We start from the raw sequence: 21,722 nt of genomic DNA, 5'->3' as shown, positions 1-21,722 counted from the left end.
CTGTAACATTGAGTGCCTTAAATGGATCACCATGTATAATTTTGGGAACAAATGTAGTTTACCCGGCCATTCCCGAATTAACATTTTTTTTTATATGTGTATTTATGGAAAATTGAAGTATTTATATTATGTTATTATAGAAGTTCGATAAAAAATATATGATTTGTTTAAATATCAACGGTTTTTAGTTAAAATTTCTTAAACTGCTCCATCTTTAATTTGGGTCTTTGTGCACCACCTTTCCTGAGCTTTGAGCACTAAGTTTATTCTTCGATTTACTGAGAAAAACCTTGTAAAAATGTTAAGATTAAAATAACTTTTAAAATTATAATTTTACATAATATCAAATATTTATTTTCAAAAAAATGCTTTCTTTAATTTAGCCTCAAAATACATAAATTAAAAAAATATATAGACATTTATAAGGGCGCCAGCATAATGTATACAGCCTGCTTTTGTCACTTAAACGACACAAGAATACTTATATTTACAATGGATTTTTGGGTGCGACTTTTATAGACACGATCACATCACCAGCGACGCTGCTCCACAAGAATCAATGTTGAGCGTCAGTGGCAAGAAAAAGTGTTCGCACTGCGCAGTGGAGCTTGGTCGCGGTGCCGCCATGATTATTGAGAGCCTGCAGTTGTTTTATCACATTGAGTGCTTCAAGTGTTGCGTTTGTTGCGTGCAATTGGGTGACGGCTTAATGGGAACTGATGTACGAGTCAGGAACAAAAAGTTGCATTGTCACAATTGTTTTTCGAGTGATGATGGTACGTCTTGTTTGTTAAATGTTAATCACACCTACTTTTAATAAATCAGTAATCAAGTGGTCACCGTGATTATAATATTTTGCCATTGATGTGTTTGCAGGAGTAAAATTCAGTTGCGTATAGGAAATACGTTAAGTGAAATAGTATTAAAACATATAAAATGCGAATTCAAGTGTTAAATTTTTAAAAATATTTTATTTATGTATAATATAATATTTTATGATATTATTAAGAGAAAGAAGGAGAGAGAGAGAGTAAAATTGTATTTTGTTGTTGTTGTGTTTTTTTTTTTTTTTAAGTAATGTAAACAATTTATTTTTTCAATTTTTATTGATATCTATACTATCATATACTTACATATATAAAATAAATAATAATACATGCAAGTATATTATTATTGTTATTATTAATAATATAATATAATTTTATAGTAATTTAAAATTTTATTTTATCTATCGTTTTGCTTGCGGGCAATTTTGTTTTATTAAGGTTATTGCAATTTCTTTTTGGCCTGAAACAGATATTAAGAAAATATTTAAGAACAAACTTTACAGGAATTCACTCTGAACAGTTTTGAATTTTCTTACCTAATCGTAAGTGAATGTATAGAGCCAATATGACTACATGAACAGGTACTGAAACATGTTCGATTTTTGACAGCCATATCTGAAAGGGCCACAATATTATTATACTTGTTGATAAAATAATAATTACATAGAATAATAATATTTAAATAGATTATATTCATAATGCTAGGTTTTTAAAAACAAAAAAATGTTCATTGTTAGGTATATATTTTATGTGATTGAAATGTTTTACATGTATTTCATGTGACAGACATTTATTAGAAATAATTTATACTAAAATATGCTATTCTGCGTATAATGTACTTTAATTAGAAAATGGGAAACATAGCATTTTAATACTAATCTTACTTGTTTAAGTAACTCTCCAGCTTTATCAAGGTCGCCCCTTAGTGTCAATGCTACCGCTAAGTTATAATAAAGAACAGCCTTGGCAGATTTCTGTTTGTCCGGCTTCCATTGTTCAGTTCTAAGTTGTTCATGTATTTCAGGTTCAATATCATCAAAAGCATTGGACTCTTTTAGCATATCTATGGCTTCATTTGGTTTATCTGACAATATTAGTGCTTCGGCTGCATATAAATGTCCTAAAAATCTACAAATAACATTTTTTTTATAGTTTGTAATGTAGCAAACCTACATGTTATTCTAAACAGACAATAATCACATAAAACTGATTTACTTATGAACTTTATTGATTTTGTCGGACTTAAGTAACTCTTGTGAATACTTCAATGCAACCACTGGATCTCCTAGACATAAGGCTATATATGCTCCAGCTGATTGAATGCAGCCGAAAAGATAGTCTTTGTGTGGTGTGTTAATGGGTGTGTGAGAAGGTGAACAGTCAATAGTATCGTTGTGAAGTAATAAAACTGCATTACGAACACATAAAGAACCAAATTCAAGACTTGGCATTGGAATGGATGCAGAAACTGCTTCACAACTGTAATGTTTGAAAAATAATTTTAAAAATATTTTGAAACACAATTTGTTTTTAAACTAACCTGTATTTTGTGTCTGGAAACAATTGTGACTTCAAAATAATTTTCCTGTGTTTACCAGAGCCAACGACACCTTCAATATAAGGTTTCTTAAAATCAAAGTCTCTGTCGTTGCTCTAAAATCAAAATATACGTGTGCATTTTCATACTTTATGATTTAATGTAAGCACGCCTACTTACTTTTTTGTGAGTCATAATACAACATTCTGCTAATCTTAACCATAGCCTAGGGTTCATGTGATAAGTTTGTACAGCTTCAATTAGACAGTCAAATGCTTCTTCGGGTTTTCGGGCATGTAACAGACTTATGCCCAAGTTGAACATAAGCTCAGTTTTAATGCTCGCACCAATTATATGAAGTGGTTGACCTGATAGACTACCTTCAGCTACTCAAAATCCAATATTTATCATTGAATAAATAATTTATCGTTTATAACAGGGGTCTCCAACCTACGGCTTGCCAAGGTTTTTGCATGGGCCCGCTAAGCTAATTAATATTTTTAAAATAATATATTTAATACAAAATAATTCTCCTTTAGTTTTCTTTGTTTTTAATTTATTGAATTAATTAATTATTATTATTTTCTTTTGGTGTTATTCATAACAGCCTATAATAGTCATGCATACAAATGTTGGCCCGCCATGAAGAAAGTTGGAGACCCTGGGTTTATAAGATTTACAAGTGGTTATTACTCCATACCTTGATTAGGTTTTGTTACATCAATGATGTTCTTTTGGTGTTGAACAATTGCTTTGTAAATAGACGTGAATGATAAGGTAGGTTTTTTAGCGTAATGGTACAAACAAGCTACGTTATTATTTATTAAAACTGAAGAACACTCTCCAGTCTCTCTGTAACAGAAATGTTGATGATTTATGAACAGTAGAATTAGATTAAAATCTATAATGTGAAATATCCTTACATAAAGTCGTCTTTTACGGGAATTTGTTTCAAAATTGCTAGTGCTTCTTTATGATTGCCACGAAGGTATTCTAATTTACCTATTAAAAACATTGTTATAGAGTCCTGGAAAAGTATAAAAGAAAATTTGTTAACAAAACTGTTTTACTTGTAAATAAAAATAGTAAGCGAATACTTTACTTGTTTTTCTTTAATTGTATTTAATTGTTGACTACACTCATCAAATGAATTTAGCTCCATTAGAGACCTAACCCGATACTGGATAAGACTGACTCGAAATGCATCAGTAGCAGCATCTAAATTAGCTTTCTATAAAATTGGAAAAATTAACAACATAGTTCTTTAAAAATGTGATTAATTACAAACTCAGTCATATTATATACTATACTTTTTCTGTTTTTTCCGTTTCATTGTGTATAGGACCCCCTTGATCTGCGCTACCAGTCAATATGTTAGTGGCATTATCTGTTGATACAAATTGACTTTCAATGTAAGTAATCAATTTCAGTGCTTCTGCATGTTTGTTAGTATCTATATGTAATTGGACTATCAGTAGGCATACTTTATGAGCCAAACTTTCCTCTATAACAAAGTCAATAGTTAATATCTATAGGTGCACAATAATTAAATATCACGTGCAATAAATAATTACCTAGGGATTCTATAAATGAGTAAACTTTGTTTATCATAGCCAGTGCTTTGGTGTAGTGTTTTAAGTGGTATAAAAACACAGCATAGTTGTAATAGTAAATGCAGTTTTCAACATCTTCTAAGGAATCCAACAGTTCTAGATTTAATTCCACCTGTAAACAATGGTCAATGGCATTATTGAAAAAGAAAACGAGCTAAATTATACCAATTAAATGGTCATATTATAGCAAACTACCTGCTTACAGACATCTACAAACGACTTTTGAAACTTGTCGGCCGTGCACAGGCCGTTTTCGTAGAACTCAACGATGGCCTTGTTGAGCAGTACTTTGGGATCGTTGGGTCTCGAAACTTCGATTCGCTGCAGATGTTCTAGGCAAGATTTGTAATTTTTTTGTTCATATTCAGCCAATGCTTGCTGAGCCCAATCTCGTTCTTGGTCGGTTATATTAGCAGCGGTCCCTTTACTGTTCTGTTCCTGTTTGTCGGACATTCTTTGCGCTTGTTGTGTAACTATGTAGTATGTAAAAAAAAAAGTAAAATCTCACGATGTAGACTTGAAATCTGTAGAACGTGTAACTTTGGTCCTTAATTTAAATATGAAAATAACCGTTCATGTATTTTTTTTTTAACGTTTCAAACGTTTCAAATAATCAAATTTTGATCACAGATTGTCGATTGATTATCGTTTTGTCTTTAATCAAACAATTCTCTTATCACAATAATAATATAAACAACTTTATTAATGAAATCAAATGTTTGTAAAATTGCTTAGACTGAACATGGACCATGGTTGAAGATCTACGGACAACGGTAGTACATTGTGGTAGTACTGACGTGCTGGTACAGTTTTTACTATTGTCGTACGTGGCGCACTCTATCAGTCGCGATAGATAAGATAAAGTGATTCCTCTTCCATACTAATAATGGTTTATACTGTTTATAGTAATAGTTTGTAAAAATTATAGGGATGGTTATACTCACTTATACCGGTCAGAATGTGAAGAAGTAATCTAAGCCAAAGACATAAATATAACATTCAACTTTTTTAGTGATTATAAATTATAATGTACAATATTATATCATAATGATTCATGACTACGAATTAAGATAGGTATACGTGTATTATTATTCGTGTTCATGACGTATGACTTTTCGTTGTCAAAATCTTTTACGATTTCTCGTCATAAAATGTCATTACCTAATAATTATATATTATCTACTTTAGTATTTTTATTTATTTTCCCCTTGGCTCTGACACAGTCCCACACTCACGTCTATACGCCGTCCACATTAACCCAAACACACTAAGCGCCCGTTTTACAATCGTTAAACGAAGGTTAAACCACTGAATTCGGCTAGTAAAATCAGTGGGTTAGGCGTAACCGAGGTTTAAACTATGATTGTAAAACGGGCCCTAAGTCGACCTAATTTGGAGTTTTATTATTTTTTTTTTTAGATTATTGTTGATAAAATATTTTATGGTTAACCAAAAAACTTTAAAATTTAATACAACGTTCCTTATAAGTTGTACTAGTTGTAGCTTATGGAAATTAAAAAAAAAGGTGAGCGTGAATCCACAATCACTTTTTATGAGCATATAAAGTTGAAATGTTGACGAAATTCATTAAAATCACAAAAATTATCAAATTATTTGGAGTTAGAAATTCATAAAACATTTTCTTATTCATATCTAACACTATTCTGTTACAAGATTCCCCTTAAGTGTTCATACATTTAACCAAAAAAAAACTTTACTGGAAAATAAAATAAAATGTTTACGAGCGTTCGAAGTTATACATACGAATATTCACCCGTAAATTAACAAATTCTCCACTAATATACTTAATTTAAATTAATTTAATCAAGTAGAATTTATCAGTTCTGACTGTAACACTTTTTTACAATCCTTAAAAAGTTTAAATGTTTAAATAATTTTTAGGGCATTAAAATCCCAGCCCGAATAATGATTGTTGATCAGGACGTATCTAATCATTACCTTATCATACGTATGACAATTTACCCAGCAAATTCTAAGGGGGGAATTGCCTCTACTTGCCCCCTCTGTGGACAGGGCTGGCTTATTGTAACCTACTCTACAACAGCGAGCAACACCCACTTACCTGCATTTTTTTAATAACGTTTTGCGTATTTAATTTCATTAAAAAGTGTATAAGTAATTATAAATTATGACTTATAAGTTATATAGCTGTTATAATAATACTTTTTTTTTATTTACATTACCTAAAATATTAAAAAATTATCAAAATCAAAAATGGTTTTTTTGTGGCTTGGTGGCTGTATACTTATATTATATAATTTTAATTAGATATTAGTTTATCTTCATTGATGGGTACAATTTATTTATGTCGCCATCTTAGGTATGTACTTTTAACATCGAGGAGAAACACTCGAAATACCTAATACTTAATTTAAATAATTTAAGAAAATCCTTGTAATTTACACAATTTATAATAACTATCATTGGTGCTTAATATTATATAACAATTTATAAGTTATTAAACAAGTTTATCTGTTCAATAATTATTTATTAATCGCGTTAAAACAAAAACATACGAAAAAATGTATCGTATAATCGTACCTTTATACAATACCTATATTAAATTTATATATTAATATTAGCTGATCCCACACACTACGTTGCCCTTAAAAATGACAACTTTTAATAAATTATGATTGTTCAACTTCCTTTGGGTGTAACTCGGTGCAGTAAGTGCAACTCAGACACCTTGATGGCCAATGTGCAGCGAAAATTCGATTTGAAGCATCGTGCTTGTACCTGATCTGCCCGAATGACAAATGGCAACCAATAATAAATGAATGTTCATTTCTACTAATTATTTCTCCTATTGTCCTATAATATAGGAGCAATATATAATAGCAATCATTTATAAACAAAAATTTCTATCGTAAATATCAATATCCTATTTTGAGCACCTTTCCGGGTTGGGCCTACCGGATTCAATTGTGAATCCAAACCGTTCAACGATCCACCAAAGCACACACAAAAAAATCCATCGAAATCGGTGCAGCCGTTTATAGGAAGAGTTTGAATAACTTTCACACGGAAAGACATATATTTATATATTAAGATGAGATCCTTTCGAAATAAAATATTGCTCGATTATTATATTATTATCATCTCTGATATAGCCTTTAATTTTCATGACGCCGAAAATTTTATGACGGTGGACAATATTTTAGTTCCACGGTCTTTTGTCGTCGTCTATATACTCTTTAGCATGCGTCAGGAATGCGAACGGAATAACTGCACCAGGCTACCAGCCGATGATAATCTATAATGAAATTCTTCGCGGGATTCCTATGCGTTTTATATATTACCATTATACAGTACAATATAAATATATATATATATATACATACTGCGGTCGCGTTATATAACTATATATAAGTAATCGATTTCTCATCACTTAATATTATTTATGGACAGTTCGCATACGGAATAAAATATATAGAATAATATTCTGTATAGAGTATAATATTACATTATAGTAGGTAGGTCGTAGGTACTAAATAGAGTGTAGACCGGAGATATTCAAACTTTTCAATCCCTCCTTTGTGCGTTGACAATATTTCCGGCTCCCAAATTATTGTGAAAAAATTGAGACAATACACGGATACAATATTACGGCCAATGGCCATCATGGGCGATAACAACGTTGTTAAAACTGTACAGTGACTTTAGTACTAGAAATTAAATATTAATGTATTTCATTATTGTTTCCACAATCGATTTAATGACTATAAATAATGTTTATATTAATTATACACGACCTACATGTATTTTGGTTTCTGGTACTTTGACGCTGCTCCCTTCGCCAACCCTCGTGACGTCCCTGGGAGCCGTGACGCACAGTTTGAATATTACTCTCGTATAGACCATATCCAAATAGTCGCTCTCTCAACAGTGTTTCATGTATTTCTCTCCTATATTCCTTACAAATCGTCCCCATAGGTACTTAAGCCATAATCTCTGCTTTCTCTAAACGTATATATTTTATTCTTCTATAATATGTCTATATAAAAGTAACAATATTATTAAGCCGGAGCTATGATACACGGTGTTTTCCGTCGAATAAATCTTGAATTTATTGTTTTTTTTTTATCGGAGGAGCTATAATACACGATGGATGTAATACGCCACGTTTTCATCCGCGGAGAAAATCACCAGTGGGCTTAAGTTAAGGCTGGTGAAACCCGAAATAATAAAAACGTAAACTCCTAATTTTACATTGTTTTATTAGGATATTATATACTGGTAATGGAAAACGTCGTGTGTAATAATATTATATTTTCATTTTACATGATTTTATGAATAATTTATTGTGTATAATATTATTATGTTATATTAAAAATTTAAATATATTATTCACTATTATTGATGTAATAATGCATGTGTAACACTAAAAAAGATGGGTAAGTGGATGTCGCTCTGCTGTACAGTACGTTACAAGTGGGTCACTGTAATGGATGGTGTTAAATTCGAATTCAATGATATAATATCATTGTATAAGAAAAACGATTCTGAGCGTCCGTCAGCCTATGATATTAGCAAGTATATTTGATGATATTATTGTGAATAAAGTAATTTATATATAACCTATTTACGTGGAACCTTGTTTTAAATTTTTAATCCTTATCTACAAAAGTTGAACATTTTATAAATTTTTAACTACAAAATAATTATTAGATTTTAAATTTAATAAATTTTGTCAAAATTTGAACTTTAAATGCTTATAAATAAAATCTGTGACTAAGGATTTTTAATTTTTGTCATCTGCCTTTGAAGCAATAACCTAGGAGCCTTCTATTAAATTTTCAAGCTTTTTTACTCAACAGATAAAATATTATTGATATTTATAGAAAAAAAAACTAAAAAAAAATGGAAATTGACAATGTCCGTAAACAGCTCAAAATAAGTCGAAATGTTTGGAAAATGTTATGGTGTAGGGGAAATGCAATTATAAACATTCAGTCAAAATGTCATGTCCCTACGGTCATTTGTTTTAAAGTTACACCAAAAACCAAAATCGATTTTCTCGAAAACAGATTTTGCGTAAAAATTCCAGTTCTCCTTAATTTTTCTTTTGTTTTTCACGTCGCTTTTGAAAACTACTAGGAAATTTTTACTTTTGACCCCCCAAAGTACCAACTAGATTCACTTTCCTATCAGAAAAGTTACTATTGAAGAAAATCCAAGCACTTTTACTGTCCTAAAAGTTGATGACAGACACAAAAAAAAAAAAAAAAAACATCATTGTAAAATCAATACATTCATCGCTTCGCTCAGAATCTAAAATTTAAATAGATATTAGGTTCTGAACGTATAAATAAATATTGGTTTTACAGTCTGAAAACCTTTTTTATTGAAGAAAAATCTTTACGCATCTTTTTGTGTATGCTTTGAAATTCCCAGTCACATGGGTGGGAAACATGAAGTTGGTCCACCCATTCGTATTTTGTCTGTAACTCAGAAACGGCTAACTCGCAGAATCTGAAAGTTAATTCAGTAATTCTTGCATTTAATTCGCAAAACATTGGTTAAGATTTACGGGTGGGTGGGTATTTTCCATTTTATTTAATGTAAATAAAAAAATAAAAATACTATCATAATATTACTAAAAAAAATTGTCCTTTTGTGTAGATGCCTACCTAATTTTTATTTTATCAAATTAAAGGATAAATTGAGATAAATCTAAATAAAAATACCAATGTATAATATTTAATAATATATATTTATTTATTAAAATGTACCTATTTGTTAATTTGTATATAATATATTATATAGCTACAAACAAAAATACTAAGTACATGATACATTATAGTTTAATAAGTTTCTATAAATAAAAAAACACAAACGATTCAAATTGTGCTCTTCATACAGAAAACAATTATTATCCATACCTATATGTATTTAATCAAAACTATCCACTTGAGTAGATAACTGTGCAGATCAAAACCTTATCCAAAGATATAGCTAACATTTTTAGCATATAACCATTTTTTTAAATACATTTTAACTTTTCCAATGATCTAATATTATTTACCATAGGTGATGCTTTTAACATAGCATATTTATTAAGCTTAAAAGTTTTTGAAAATATTTTTGTTTTACATGATTCATATTAACTATGTTCATTGTTAATATTTAAGTTTTTAGTTACAAATATAGGTATGCCTAGGCCTAGTAATTTACATTAGTTTGAACGATAATCAAATAGTGCAATCAACGTACAACTTAATTAAATAAATAAATCATGATTAATAATTATAATTCATACTTTACTTTTAGATAATTTATCAAAAAGCACACAACAGAGTAACAATTATGGGTTATCTGTAAAAAAAATAACAATTTATAAATATTTTCAACAAAATCACTTTTTTTGTAATTCATAAAGGACCAAGACCACAAATATTCGTTAATTGTTTTTAATTTACAACTCAGGCCTGATAATTTAAACTAATAGGTTCATAAGATTTTGATACAGTAGTTTAAAAATATAAATAATATAACTATTACACAATTTTTTTTGTAAAACTATAAAATAACATAACATAAAAAATAACATAAAATAACGTTAAAATTTAATGATTATTGCACAAATAATTTGTCATTTTTTGTAGGTACAAATTCAAAAATATTTATAACGATAAAATGATTCATAACGCTTAAAGTTATACTATAATTGTCTACACCTTCTGAATGAAATATTCAAAGTATCAATATTTAATAGGTACAAATACAAAATAAAAATTATTTATAGAAATATGTCATGTTTTTTTTTAGGTTGTAGGAAAAATAAATTTAACAAATCATAAAAATGTAATAGATACAAAGTTTTTCATCATACCCATATATTTTTCTCATATTATTAATAGAAAAATAAATTTATAATTTATTGTAATATTTAAAATCTTAATAAATACCTAGAGGACTAGACTGTTTCATCTCATCACCATAATAAATTAATAAACAATTATTTATCACTAAAATCAAATATTACGCATTGAAGTGCACTATTTAATGACTATCACCAGGGCTTAATGTGGTGGGAGGGGGACTCGGCCCCCTACCTCTGCAGGGGCGATTGTAAACTCTCCCGATTATAATGACCTGTAAACTCTCCCGGTGGTAAACTCCCCGGGTCTACTCTAAAATTACCTTATGGTAGCATGTAAACTCTCCCGGGTCTACTTCAGTAATACTAAATTTAATTTAATAAAAGTAAATTATATAATAATAAACATCAATGGCTTTAGTTGCCGTGGGCTATAATTATAGTAAAAATACAAATAAAATAAATAAATATAAAATAAATCAAATATACATTTAAACTTAATTTTTAAAAAAAGGTGGGTAAGGCTCTGCTGTACAGTATGTTGCAATTAGTGGGTCATTGTATAATAGATGGTATTAAATTTGAATTAAATGATATAATATCATTGTATACGAAAAATGATTTTGTGCGGTGACGGTTTGTCAGTGTGGATATTTTATATTACATTTCTATATTGTTATTAGTTAAATTATGTTGAATTAATATTTTAAAATTACAACAAAATAACTAAGACTGTTATTCTAGGTTATTTAATACGTAATTTCGTCCAAATTGAACTTAAAATGCTTATTAAAAAAATTGTGCCTATGTATTTTTAATATTTTTCAACTACTATTGTAACAATATATCAGGAGCCTTGTATTTCATCACGCTTTTTGACCCAACAAATACTATTTTATAGACATTTATAGAAAAAAAAAAACTAAAAAAATTGAAAATGTCTGTAAACAGCTTGAAAACAGTCAAAATATTTTGAAAATTTTATCAAGGATAGAAATTCATAAGATTAACTATAATATAAGTAGTATATTTATGTAGGTTCTGGAGCACCTCCCCCTTAAATTTTACATGTAAAAGCATAGGCACCTCTGTATAGGCAATTCGAAGTACACGCACCTCCCAAACTTGTATTAATTACTCGATATAGGCAACCCGCAACACACATACACTCGTCACATACCACCCGATCCGACACGTGACCGACATATATTTTACCCCTTCCCCTTCAAATACATTACCTCCCCTTAAAAAAAGTATGTATAATATTCTGATGTACATTTGTATCGACTATATCGAACACTTGTCTGACATATATTTTACCCCTTCCCCTTCAAATACATTACCTCCCCTTAAAAAAAGTATGTATAATATTCTGATGTACATTTGTATCGACTATATCGAACACTTGTCTGACATATATTTTACCCCTTCCCCTTCAAATACATTACCTCCCCTTAAAAAAAGTATGTATAATATTCTGATGTACATTTGTATCGACTATATCGAACACTTGTCTGACATATTATATTTTACCCCTTCCCCTTCAAATACATTACCTCCCCTTAAAAAAAAGTATGTATAATATTCTGATGTACATTTGTATCGACTATATCGAACACTTATCCGACATATATTTTACCCCTTCCCCTTCAAATACAAGACAGCCCCTTTAAAAAAAAAAATATATATATAAAATATTCTGATGTACCTACATTTGTATCATACATACACATACATACACACAACACACATACATACCTATACATACACACACATACATACATACAACACACATACATACATACATACATACATACATACATACATACATACATACATACATACAAACATACATACATATACATACATACATACGAACAAACATACTCATATAATATGAGATCATCATACATAATATCCAAAAATATTATACCTACAATTTTCAGATTATAATCACATTCGGAAAAAATGACTCGCTAAAGCATACGTTATACATCGGAATATATCACACACACACACACACACACACACACGGAAACTCACACATAGTCACAATTATAAATATTGAAACATTCCAATCCAACAGAGTACCATCCTAAATTATATTTTACACCCCGCCACCCGTCCTCACGCCCTAACAATATCATCCGACTACAGACCTGTACAAGCCTGTAGTGACACGTCCGAGTATTGTCGATGAATTTCAGGCAGAAAGTAGTGCACACAGAGCAAAATTAAATCAGTCTGTTAACTACAGTTCAAGACGTTCAAGTGTCAAGTCGTGTTATTTCAGAGTTCTTATGTGTTTTTAAAGTGTATACAAATATTTTACAAGTTTTATAAAAATCAAATTATTTATTTTACTTTAATGAACACCATAGTTCATTTTTTCACCACTAGTTCCGATATTAGCGCATACGTTAATATTCGCTTAGATAAAACTATTTCACACTGTTATTTAAAGTACAATATATTTTTCTATAATTCATTACCCATCTATTCGTTGAAGGTAAAGTCTTGTTTCGCGAGTTCGACTAGTGTTCTTCAGTTTTCATCAGACGTAATCATGTTCCCCTGTAGTATATGTGGTAAAACCTTTACTCGAATCAGTAGTTTACACAGACATGCCAAGTCACATGATGTTTCCAAAAAGATTTCATGCAATATATGCTCAGAAATATTCACGCGAAAAGATAACCTCATCAGACATACCAAGGATAAACACCGTAAGTATTTTTTAACTATTTACAGATTTATTAGATAAAAAATACATATATATATATATATAATCAAGGCTACGTATATAATGTTTAATTATTTAATACAAGATATTATATACATTATACTACCTAAAGGCAATATATAATAATAAAGGTGTTAAATGAAATGTAATTTATTCAATGAATCATTTTTTTTAAGGATCTAATTAATAATAATACTATTTTCAGCTTCAAATATTGTAGTTCAACAACAACCAACCATAACCAAGCAAGAAATTCAAGATTTTTTTACACCAGCTGAACACATTTACGATTATAATGGTAAATATATTATTCATAACTTTATATGTACATATATATATATAACTTACTTAGGTAATTATAGTTAATATATTAGGTACTTATTTTATAAAAAATAGAACACTTCATGTAGAAATATTACTTTATCGATGAATTAAAATAAATATTGATTTATACCTTTCAAAATATTTAAAATAAAAAATGCTATTAGTTTTTTTTTCTTCAAAATCGCATAAAACAATACCTGTAAAAATATAAGCATCTTAGTGAAAGTATATAAAAACATACGGAAACATCATAATTTCTTAACAAAAATAGGAAAAAATATTCTAAGTTGTATAAAATCATGGAAAACATAAAATAATTTAGATACATTCCTGATAAATCCTATAATTATCATAGTTAAACCCGTTAAGATCATAATATGTATATATACATTAAAAATGTTCGTAAAATTGTTCAATAATTTTGATAAATTCATGTAATAATATATTAATTGAAAATATTTCCATACGATTATTGTCGTAACGCTATTAAAAACATATATAAATAATTTTTAATTTTTATATATATTTTTAAGTATAAACAGAAATTTTAATAAATATATTTGACCATATTATACAATATACATATATAACAATACAATATGAATATCTTATTTTTCTATGAAAAACATATTATACATATTTAATATAATACCAATAAAAACATAAATAGGCATACTATTTATCTAAAGATCTTAATAAATTATTACGAACGCTAGCGTATATACATCGTACTGTTACTATTGTTTCATGCTACACAAAAGAACGTTGTATATTATTACTATAACTGAGAGCTCTATATCATATTTGTTTTTGCTTTTACATATATAATATATATATATATATATATATATATATATATACCTACATTACATATACATGTGTGTAATACTAGAGCTTGATACCTACCTCATTTTATTGATGCATATTTTTAAAAATCGTATTTTCTATACGATAAACACATCACTAAAATTTTTTTAAATTCTTAATTTTTCTTCAGGTACCTACTTTTACTAAAAAACGTTTATATTTATAACAACAATTTATCTTTTCTATCTCATTAAAATTTTTTATAGATTTTCAAGCTGTAACATGCATTTCTATAATGTTTAGCAATACAATAGTAAAATTATTTTTTTTTCAGTTCAATCTCGCAATGGTCATAAGCGCTCATATCATACGGAAAATTCGAATGAAGCAGCAAATGCTAAAAAGACACGCATGAGAATCGTCAAGACACAAGGGTTCATTAAGACAGGCACATCGTTGTCGAATAAAATCAATTGGTATTACGTGAAAAATACAGATAACTTGACCAACTACAGAACATTTTTAGAATCAACAAAAAAAGACTTAATAGAACTACTCAAGTCACTATCAGCAAAACAACCAATTAAATATAATCTTAAATTAGAAGCAACATATGAACGCCCGAACGTAGAAAATTCAGCAGAGAATAGAGCATTTAAGACCTCAGCTAAGGAAATGTTTATAGATACAGATATTGAAGCTAAAATTAATCAAGATTTTGTCAACCTTTTGCTTGAAGAAGAAATGTATACTTCTAAAGGAAGTGGATTTACACTACAATCAATAGATGGTTTACTGTTAGGAGTATATAGTTATTTCCCTATGGGTGGTTCGTCTTATATTACACTTCCAGAGGACATAAAAAATAAAAAAGCAATTATCAATCCCCAAAACTCAGACCAACAGTGCTTCAAGTGGGCAATCATAGCGAGACACGTTTCGGGTAATGCCAAAAATCAAGTGGCTGAAAATTATACATCGCTCGAGGACAAATATAATTTTTCTGGTTTAACATTCCCAACACCTGTGAGGGAAATAAAAACATTTGAAAAAAATAATCCGAAAATATCAGTCAACGTTTATGGATTAAAAAAAGAAAAGAATAAGAAACATATTGTTTATCCACTTAAGGTTGCGGATGAAGAAAAAAAATATCATTTTGATCTCTTACTAATTACTGATGGTAATAAAAGCCACTACACCTACATTTCTAACCTTTCGAGGCTTGTGAGATCACAAAAAACATTACACGCCGAAAATGTTGTATTTTGCAAACGATGTTTTACCAGTTTTGACAATATACATACAAAATATAAGTTAAAAGGTCAGGCGGGACTTGAACAACACAAGTTGATATGTGGAGCACATAAGCCAATTCTGCCTAAGATGCCTGAGCCCGGTACATTGTTAGAGTTCGATGGGTGGAGTAACACTGAAAGACATCCGTTCGCGATATATGCCGATTTCGAGGCACTCCTTGTTAAATGCGAAGAAAAAAAAGGCAAAAAAAACAGCAGCTTTTCAAAAGCACGAGCCAATGAGCTATGGAGTTTTCGTAAAGGCTTCAGAAAACGTCCCCATTGAGTTGCTTGAGAAATATGACATACCAACATCACCTATTATTTATCGTGGAAGCGAGTCACATCAGGATGTAGCCAAGCGTTTCGTTAATGAAGTAACAGAGATCGCGAGAAGAGTTCAAGATTTACTTAAAACAAATAAACCCATCATAATGACAGAAAAAGAGCAAATAGCACATGTCTCGAAAAGTACATGCAATCTATGTGAATGTAATTTTTCTATCAAAAACCAAAAGGTGGCAGATCACTGCCATCTATCAGGGACATTTAGGCAAACTTTATGCAATACTTGCAACCTGAAACTCCAAAAACCTAACTTTATACCGTGCTTTCTACACAATTTGTCTAATTACGATGCACATTTCATCGTAACCGAACTCGGAAATGACACTAAATCAATCTCAGTAATTCCAAACAGTGAAGAAAAATACATTTCATTTTCAAAACACGTTACCAACAACTTTTCAATTCGATTCATAGACTCTTGTCGATTCATGGCATCAAAGTTATCAACACTCGCAGAAAATTTATTAACACCAGGGTTCAAGAAGTTCAGAGAAACCGCAAAAGCATTCGCACCCAGAGATATGAATCTCGTCACACGTAAGGGTGTATACCCTTACGAGTTTACCGATAGTTGGGACAAGTTAGAAGAAACGATTTTGCCTCGGAAAGAAGATTTTTATAGCACATTAACGGAAGAACATATAGACGATGAGGAATACGAACACGCAGTCACAGTATGGAACCATTTCAAATGCAAAACCCTAGGAGAATATAGCGATTTGTATCTAAAAATTGACGTGCTGCTGTTGGCTGACGTGTTTGAAAATTTCAGAGACATGTGCATTTCTACATACAATTTAGACCCTGTTTACTACTTTACAGCTCCAGGTTTTAGTTTTGACTGTATGTTGAAATATACCAAAGTCAAACTAGAATTACTCTCTGATTTTGACACCCACTTATTTTTCGAAAATTCAATCCGCGGCGGCCTCACACAAGCAAGTATGAGGTACGCTAAAGCTAATAATGAAAAAACCCAAGATTATGACCCAACAAAGTCAAAATCGTGGATAGTTTACCAAGATTGTAACAATTTGTACGGGTGGGCAATGTCACAGCACATGCCATACGGTGACTTTAAATGGGTGGAGCCTAAGTTAGATGGATTAGATGCTTTGACGCCGACGTCAGATATAGGCAGAGTGTATGAGGTAGACATATCATACCCTAATGAACTCCATGACTTACACAACGATCTTCCATTTTTACCTGAGAACAAAATTCCTCCTGGTTCAAAAGTGAAAAAACTTATGGCGACACTTCATTCAAAAAAAAATTACGTAATCCATTATCGAAACCTGCAGCAAGCCATAGCAAATGGTTTAATTGTAGAAAAAGTACACAGAGTTTTAGAGTTCAAACAATCGGATTGGCTTGCAAAATACATTAAATTAAATACCGAAATGAGGAAGAACGCAAAGAATGAATTCGAAAAGGATTTCTTCAAACTCTTAAACAATGCAGTTTTTGGGAAAACTATGGAATCTTTACGGAAACGTTTTAAGATGGAACTAGTTTCATGTCCACAAAGATTACAAAAACTAATCAACAAGCAAACATTTAAACATTGTACGACATACAGTGAAAATCTTGCTGCTGTCTCATTGGAAAACAAAATTATCATGTTTAACAAGCCAATATATATAGGTAACAATTTATTTTACTTGCATAAAAAAATGTCATATTTTAGTATTTATAATTTTTAATTATTTGTATAGGTTTCGCAGTATTAGATATCAGTAAAACCATGATGTACGATTACCATTTTAATGTAATGAAGGCGCATTATGGTGATAATATCAACCTCATGTATACAGATACAGGTAAATTATTATTATTATTCAATTTTTCTATTACAAACATTATATTTATTTTTTTTATTAATTTATTTCTAGATTCACTGATATATCACATTAAGACTGACGATTTTTACAAAGATTTGAAGTGCAATTCAAACTTACTTGACCGGATGGATACTTCAGATTTACCGATAGACCATCCATGCTACATTTCCGAACGAAAGAAAATTCCAGGATTGTTCTCCGATGAGGGAAAGGGACAGCTAATTACCCAGTTTATCGCGCTTCGAGCAAAGTCATACGCTTACATTTTGAACGACAAGGAGAAAATTAAGGCAAAAGGCGTACGAGGGCACGTAGTTAAAAATCACATGGCTTTCAATGATCATTTCGATTGCCTTTTCGCCGATGACGAAAAAGAGAACTCTAAACTGTATACTAGGGAAAATGTATCCATCAGATCATTCAACCATAAGATACGAACAATCAAATCCAAAAAATTATGCTTCAACCGACAAGATGATAAGCGGATAGCAAAGACCGATAGAATACATACCTACGCTCATGGACATTTTAAACTCGATTGTTAATTGTATTTAAAAAAAAAAAAAAAAACTATAAACATACATATATATTTGTAAATTATATTTAATTTTATAAATGTTTAGGTTAATTTAATTTTTATTTTGTGAAATATCTCTGTAGATATTAATTAGTTTATTATTTTTGTAAAATAGCTGTGTAGATATTATTGTGTTTTGTTTTTTATTTTGTAAAATATCTCTATATATATATTAAATTGTTTTTTTTTTGTAATAAAGTCACTTATCATAATTCAAATCTTTTTATTATTTTTGATATATTATTTCCTTTTCTCGCATGTATAATTCTTTACATCTGAACATACATTGTAAAGGTACATGTATGCTAGAACAATATAAGTATACTATCATGGCTTCATATTATTTAATGCTAAATGTTGGTGTTTGTATCAACATTAACTCACCATGGAATGCTGAGATGTGTCTTGTTCATAGTTACAGCTATAGATTTGTTAAAAATAAAACAGCCTGAGTTAATTGAATATAAGTTTTATAGTATGATTCGATAGTAAAAATAATATTAATGAAAACACGGGTACTTAAATTTCATAAATTCATTAAAAATATGTAAAAATATCATAATTATTTTAATAAAAACATCTATAATCAACAATAATTTTGTCAAATTTGCATGAAAATATCTTAAATTCATTGACAAATAACAAATATTAGCTATATTGTTATCAAATGTACATAAATAATTTGACTTGATTAAATATATTTATAAATATGTAAAATAATCTGCTCTAATACAAATATTTTAAACATAGCTAACAAAATTCGAAATATAAGCAAAAATAAATATCTCGCCAACAAAACCAGTCTAATGTGCACAGTTAAAATTGTTTTTTATTTAAATTTATAAAGTCATTTAGAATCATCGATAGATAATATATGCAATATAACTGAGTATGGCGAATTCACACGGTTTTTGTTTATCTCGAGCTACATTAAAGATCATACAATACATCACCATGTGTGAAGATGAAGTAACCTTTCTTTTTTTTTTGAACCTACGGGAAACTAACTTAACCTAACCTACATAAAACTAACTTAATCCAGGTGGATGGTGAGGGGGGGGGGGGATATAGTCGTGCACGTTTGTGAGTGGTTGTGTTGATGTATTGTATGATCTTTAATGTAGCTCGAGATAAACAAAAACCGTGTGAATTCGCCATACTCAGTTATATTGCATATATTATCTATCGATGATTCTAAATGACTTTATAAATTTAAATAAAAAACAATTTTAACTGTGCACATTAGACTGGTTTTGTTGGCGAGATATTTATTTTTGCTTATATTTCGAATTTTGTTAGCTATGTTTAAAATATTTGTATTAGAGCAGATTATTTTACATATTTATAAATATATTTAATCAAGTCAAATTATTTATGTACATTTGATAACAATATAGCTAATATTTGTTATTTGTCAATGAATTTAAGATATTTTCATGCAAATTTGACAAAATTATTGTTGATTATAGATGTTTTTATTAAAATAATTATGATATTTTTACATATTTTTAATGAATTTATGAAATTTAAGTACCCGTGTTTTCATTAATATTATTTTTACTATCGAATCATACTATAAAACTTATATTCAATTAACTCAGGCTGTTTTATTTTTAACAAATCTATAGCTGTAACTATGAACAAGACACATCTCAGCATTCCATGGTGAGTTAATGTTGATACAAACACCAACATTTAGCATTAAATAATATGAAGCCATGATAGTATACTTATATTGTTCTAGCATACATGTACCTTTACAATGTATGTTCAGATGTAAAGAATTATACATGCGAGAAAAGGAAATAATATATCAAAAATAATAAAAAGATTTGAATTATGATAAGTGACTTTATTACAAAAAAAAAACAATTTAATATATATATAGAGATATTTTACAAAATAAAAAACAAAACACAATAATATCTACACAGCTATTTTACAAAAATAATAAACTAATTAATATCTACAGAGATATTTCACAAAATAAAAATTAAATTAACCTAAACATTTATAAAATTAAATATAATTTACAAATATATATGTATGTTTATAGTTTTTTTTTTTTTTTTTAAATACAATTAACAATCGAGTTTAAAATGTCCATGAGCGTAGGTATGTATTCTATCGGTCTTTGCTATCCGCTTATCATCTTGTCGGTTGAAGCATAATTTTTTGGATTTGATTGTTCGTATCTTATGGTTGAATGATCTGATGGATACATTTTCCCTAGTATACAGTTTAGAGTTCTCTTTTTCGTCATCGGCGAAAAGGCAATCGAAATGATCATTGAAAGCCATGTGATTTTTAACTACGTGCCCTCGTACGCCTTTTGCCTTAATTTTCTCCTTGTCGTTCAAAATGTAAGCGTATGACTTTGCTCGAAGCGCGATAAACTGGGTAATTAGCTGTCCCTTTCCCTCATCGGAGAACAATCCTGGAATTTTCTTTCGTTCGAAAATGTAGCATGGATGGTCTATCGGTAAATCTGAAGTATCCATCCGGTCAAGTAAGTTTGAATTGCACTTCAAATCTTTGTAAAAATCGTCAGTCTTAATGTGATATATCAGTGAATCTAGAAATAAATTAATAAAAAAAATAAATATAATGTTTGTAATAGAAAAATTGAATAATAATAATAATTTACCTGTATCTGTATACATGAGGTTGATATTATCACCATAATGCGCCTTCATTACATTAAAATGGTAATCGTACATCATGGTTTTACTGATATCTAATACTGCGAAACCTATACAAATAATTAAAAATTATAAATACTAAAATATGACAATTTTTTTATGCAAGTAAAATAAATTGTTACCTATATATATTGGCTTGTTAAAACATGATAATTTTGTTTTCCAATGAGACAGCAGCAAGATTTTCACTGTATGTCGTACAATGTTTAAATGTTTGCTTGTTGGATTAGTTTTTGTAATCTTTGTGGACATGAAACT

The 21,722-nt window shown here is 29.3% G+C and overlaps 4 protein-coding genes across 5 annotated transcripts in view; 3 read left to right on the top strand and 1 right to left on the bottom strand.

Annotated features, from left to right (window-relative positions):
- LOC132946196 (uncharacterized protein CG43427) overlaps nucleotides 1–1,210 on the top strand; it is a 58,141-nt gene extending 56,931 nt beyond the window's left edge. The window contains exons 14-15 of one of the 2 annotated variants that reach the window (XM_061016068.1): nucleotides 520–776; nucleotides 877–1,210. In XM_061016068.1, coding sequence (XP_060872051.1) covers nucleotides 520–776; nucleotides 877–899 — 280 coding nt within the window. In that variant the 3' untranslated portion in view covers nucleotides 900–1,210. Of the gene's footprint in view, nucleotides 1–519 lie in introns of both variants that reach the window. The other variant, XM_061016067.1, reaches the window with a different exon arrangement.
- LOC132946197 (CCR4-NOT transcription complex subunit 10) lies at nucleotides 944–4,645 on the bottom strand. The gene is made up of 12 exons (XM_061016069.1): nucleotides 4,173–4,645; nucleotides 3,939–4,089; nucleotides 3,675–3,868; nucleotides 3,467–3,595; nucleotides 3,288–3,391; nucleotides 3,065–3,216; nucleotides 2,545–2,750; nucleotides 2,368–2,480; nucleotides 2,043–2,306; nucleotides 1,712–1,955; nucleotides 1,364–1,442; nucleotides 944–1,287 (listed from the first exon to the last, which is right to left on the bottom strand). The coding sequence occupies exons 1-12, from the start codon at nucleotides 4,428–4,430 to the stop codon at nucleotides 1,229–1,231; spliced, it is 1,953 nt and encodes a 650-aa protein (XP_060872052.1). The 5' UTR covers nucleotides 4,431–4,645; the 3' UTR covers nucleotides 944–1,228.
- A 7,547-nt stretch (nucleotides 4,646–12,192) lies between these two features.
- On the top strand, nucleotides 12,193–17,068 carry LOC132947483 (uncharacterized). The gene is made up of 3 exons (XM_061017790.1): nucleotides 12,193–13,547; nucleotides 13,770–13,862; nucleotides 15,030–17,068. The coding sequence occupies exons 1-3, from the start codon at nucleotides 13,190–13,192 to the stop codon at nucleotides 16,277–16,279; spliced, it is 1,701 nt and encodes a 566-aa protein (XP_060873773.1). The 5' UTR covers nucleotides 12,193–13,189; the 3' UTR covers nucleotides 16,280–17,068.
- On the top strand, nucleotides 16,428–19,118 carry LOC132947517 (uncharacterized). The gene is made up of 3 exons (XM_061017823.1): nucleotides 16,428–17,988; nucleotides 18,060–18,164; nucleotides 18,237–19,118. Exons 1-3 carry the CDS (start codon nucleotides 16,428–16,430, stop codon nucleotides 18,728–18,730), a joined length of 2,160 nt encoding a protein of 719 aa, XP_060873806.1. The 3' UTR covers nucleotides 18,731–19,118.
- Nucleotides 19,119–21,722: the final 2,604 nt, after the last annotated feature.

This window comes from Metopolophium dirhodum, chromosome 6 (assembly GCF_019925205.1).
Source record: "Metopolophium dirhodum isolate CAU chromosome 6, ASM1992520v1, whole genome shotgun sequence".
Taxonomy (NCBI): Eukaryota; Metazoa; Arthropoda; class Insecta; order Hemiptera; family Aphididae; genus Metopolophium; species Metopolophium dirhodum.
Note: the sequence above shows the minus strand (reverse complement) of the source record. Positions and strands in the feature narration are given on the sequence as shown.

Coding starts and splice junctions, on each gene's coding strand:
- LOC132946197 (XM_061016069.1), bottom strand. CDS start 4,430: ATGTCCGACAAACAGGAACAGAACAGTAAAGGGACCGCTGCTAATATA. Junction 3,392..3,466: donor ATACAATTAAAGAAAAACAA/GTAAAGTATTCG, acceptor ATACTTTTCCAG/GACTCTATAACAATGTTTTT. Junction 1,443..1,711: donor CTGGAGAGTTACTTAAACAA/GTAAGATTAGTA, acceptor TGGCCCTTTCAG/ATATGGCTGTCAAAAATCGA.
- LOC132947483 (XM_061017790.1), top strand. CDS start 13,190: ATGAACACCATAGTTCATTTTTTCACCACTAGTTCCGATATTAGCGCA. Junction 13,548..13,769: donor ACATACCAAGGATAAACACC/GTAAGTATTTTT, acceptor TACTATTTTCAG/CTTCAAATATTGTAGTTCAA. Junction 13,863..15,029: donor ACACATTTACGATTATAATG/GTAAATATATTA, acceptor TTTTTTTTTCAG/TTCAATCTCGCAATGGTCAT.
- LOC132947517 (XM_061017823.1), top strand. CDS start 16,428: ATGACAGAAAAAGAGCAAATAGCACATGTCTCGAAAAGTACATGCAAT. Junction 17,989..18,059: donor TAACAAGCCAATATATATAG/GTAACAATTTAT, acceptor TTATTTGTATAG/GTTTCGCAGTATTAGATATC. Junction 18,165..18,236: donor CCTCATGTATACAGATACAG/GTAAATTATTAT, acceptor ATTTATTTCTAG/ATTCACTGATATATCACATT.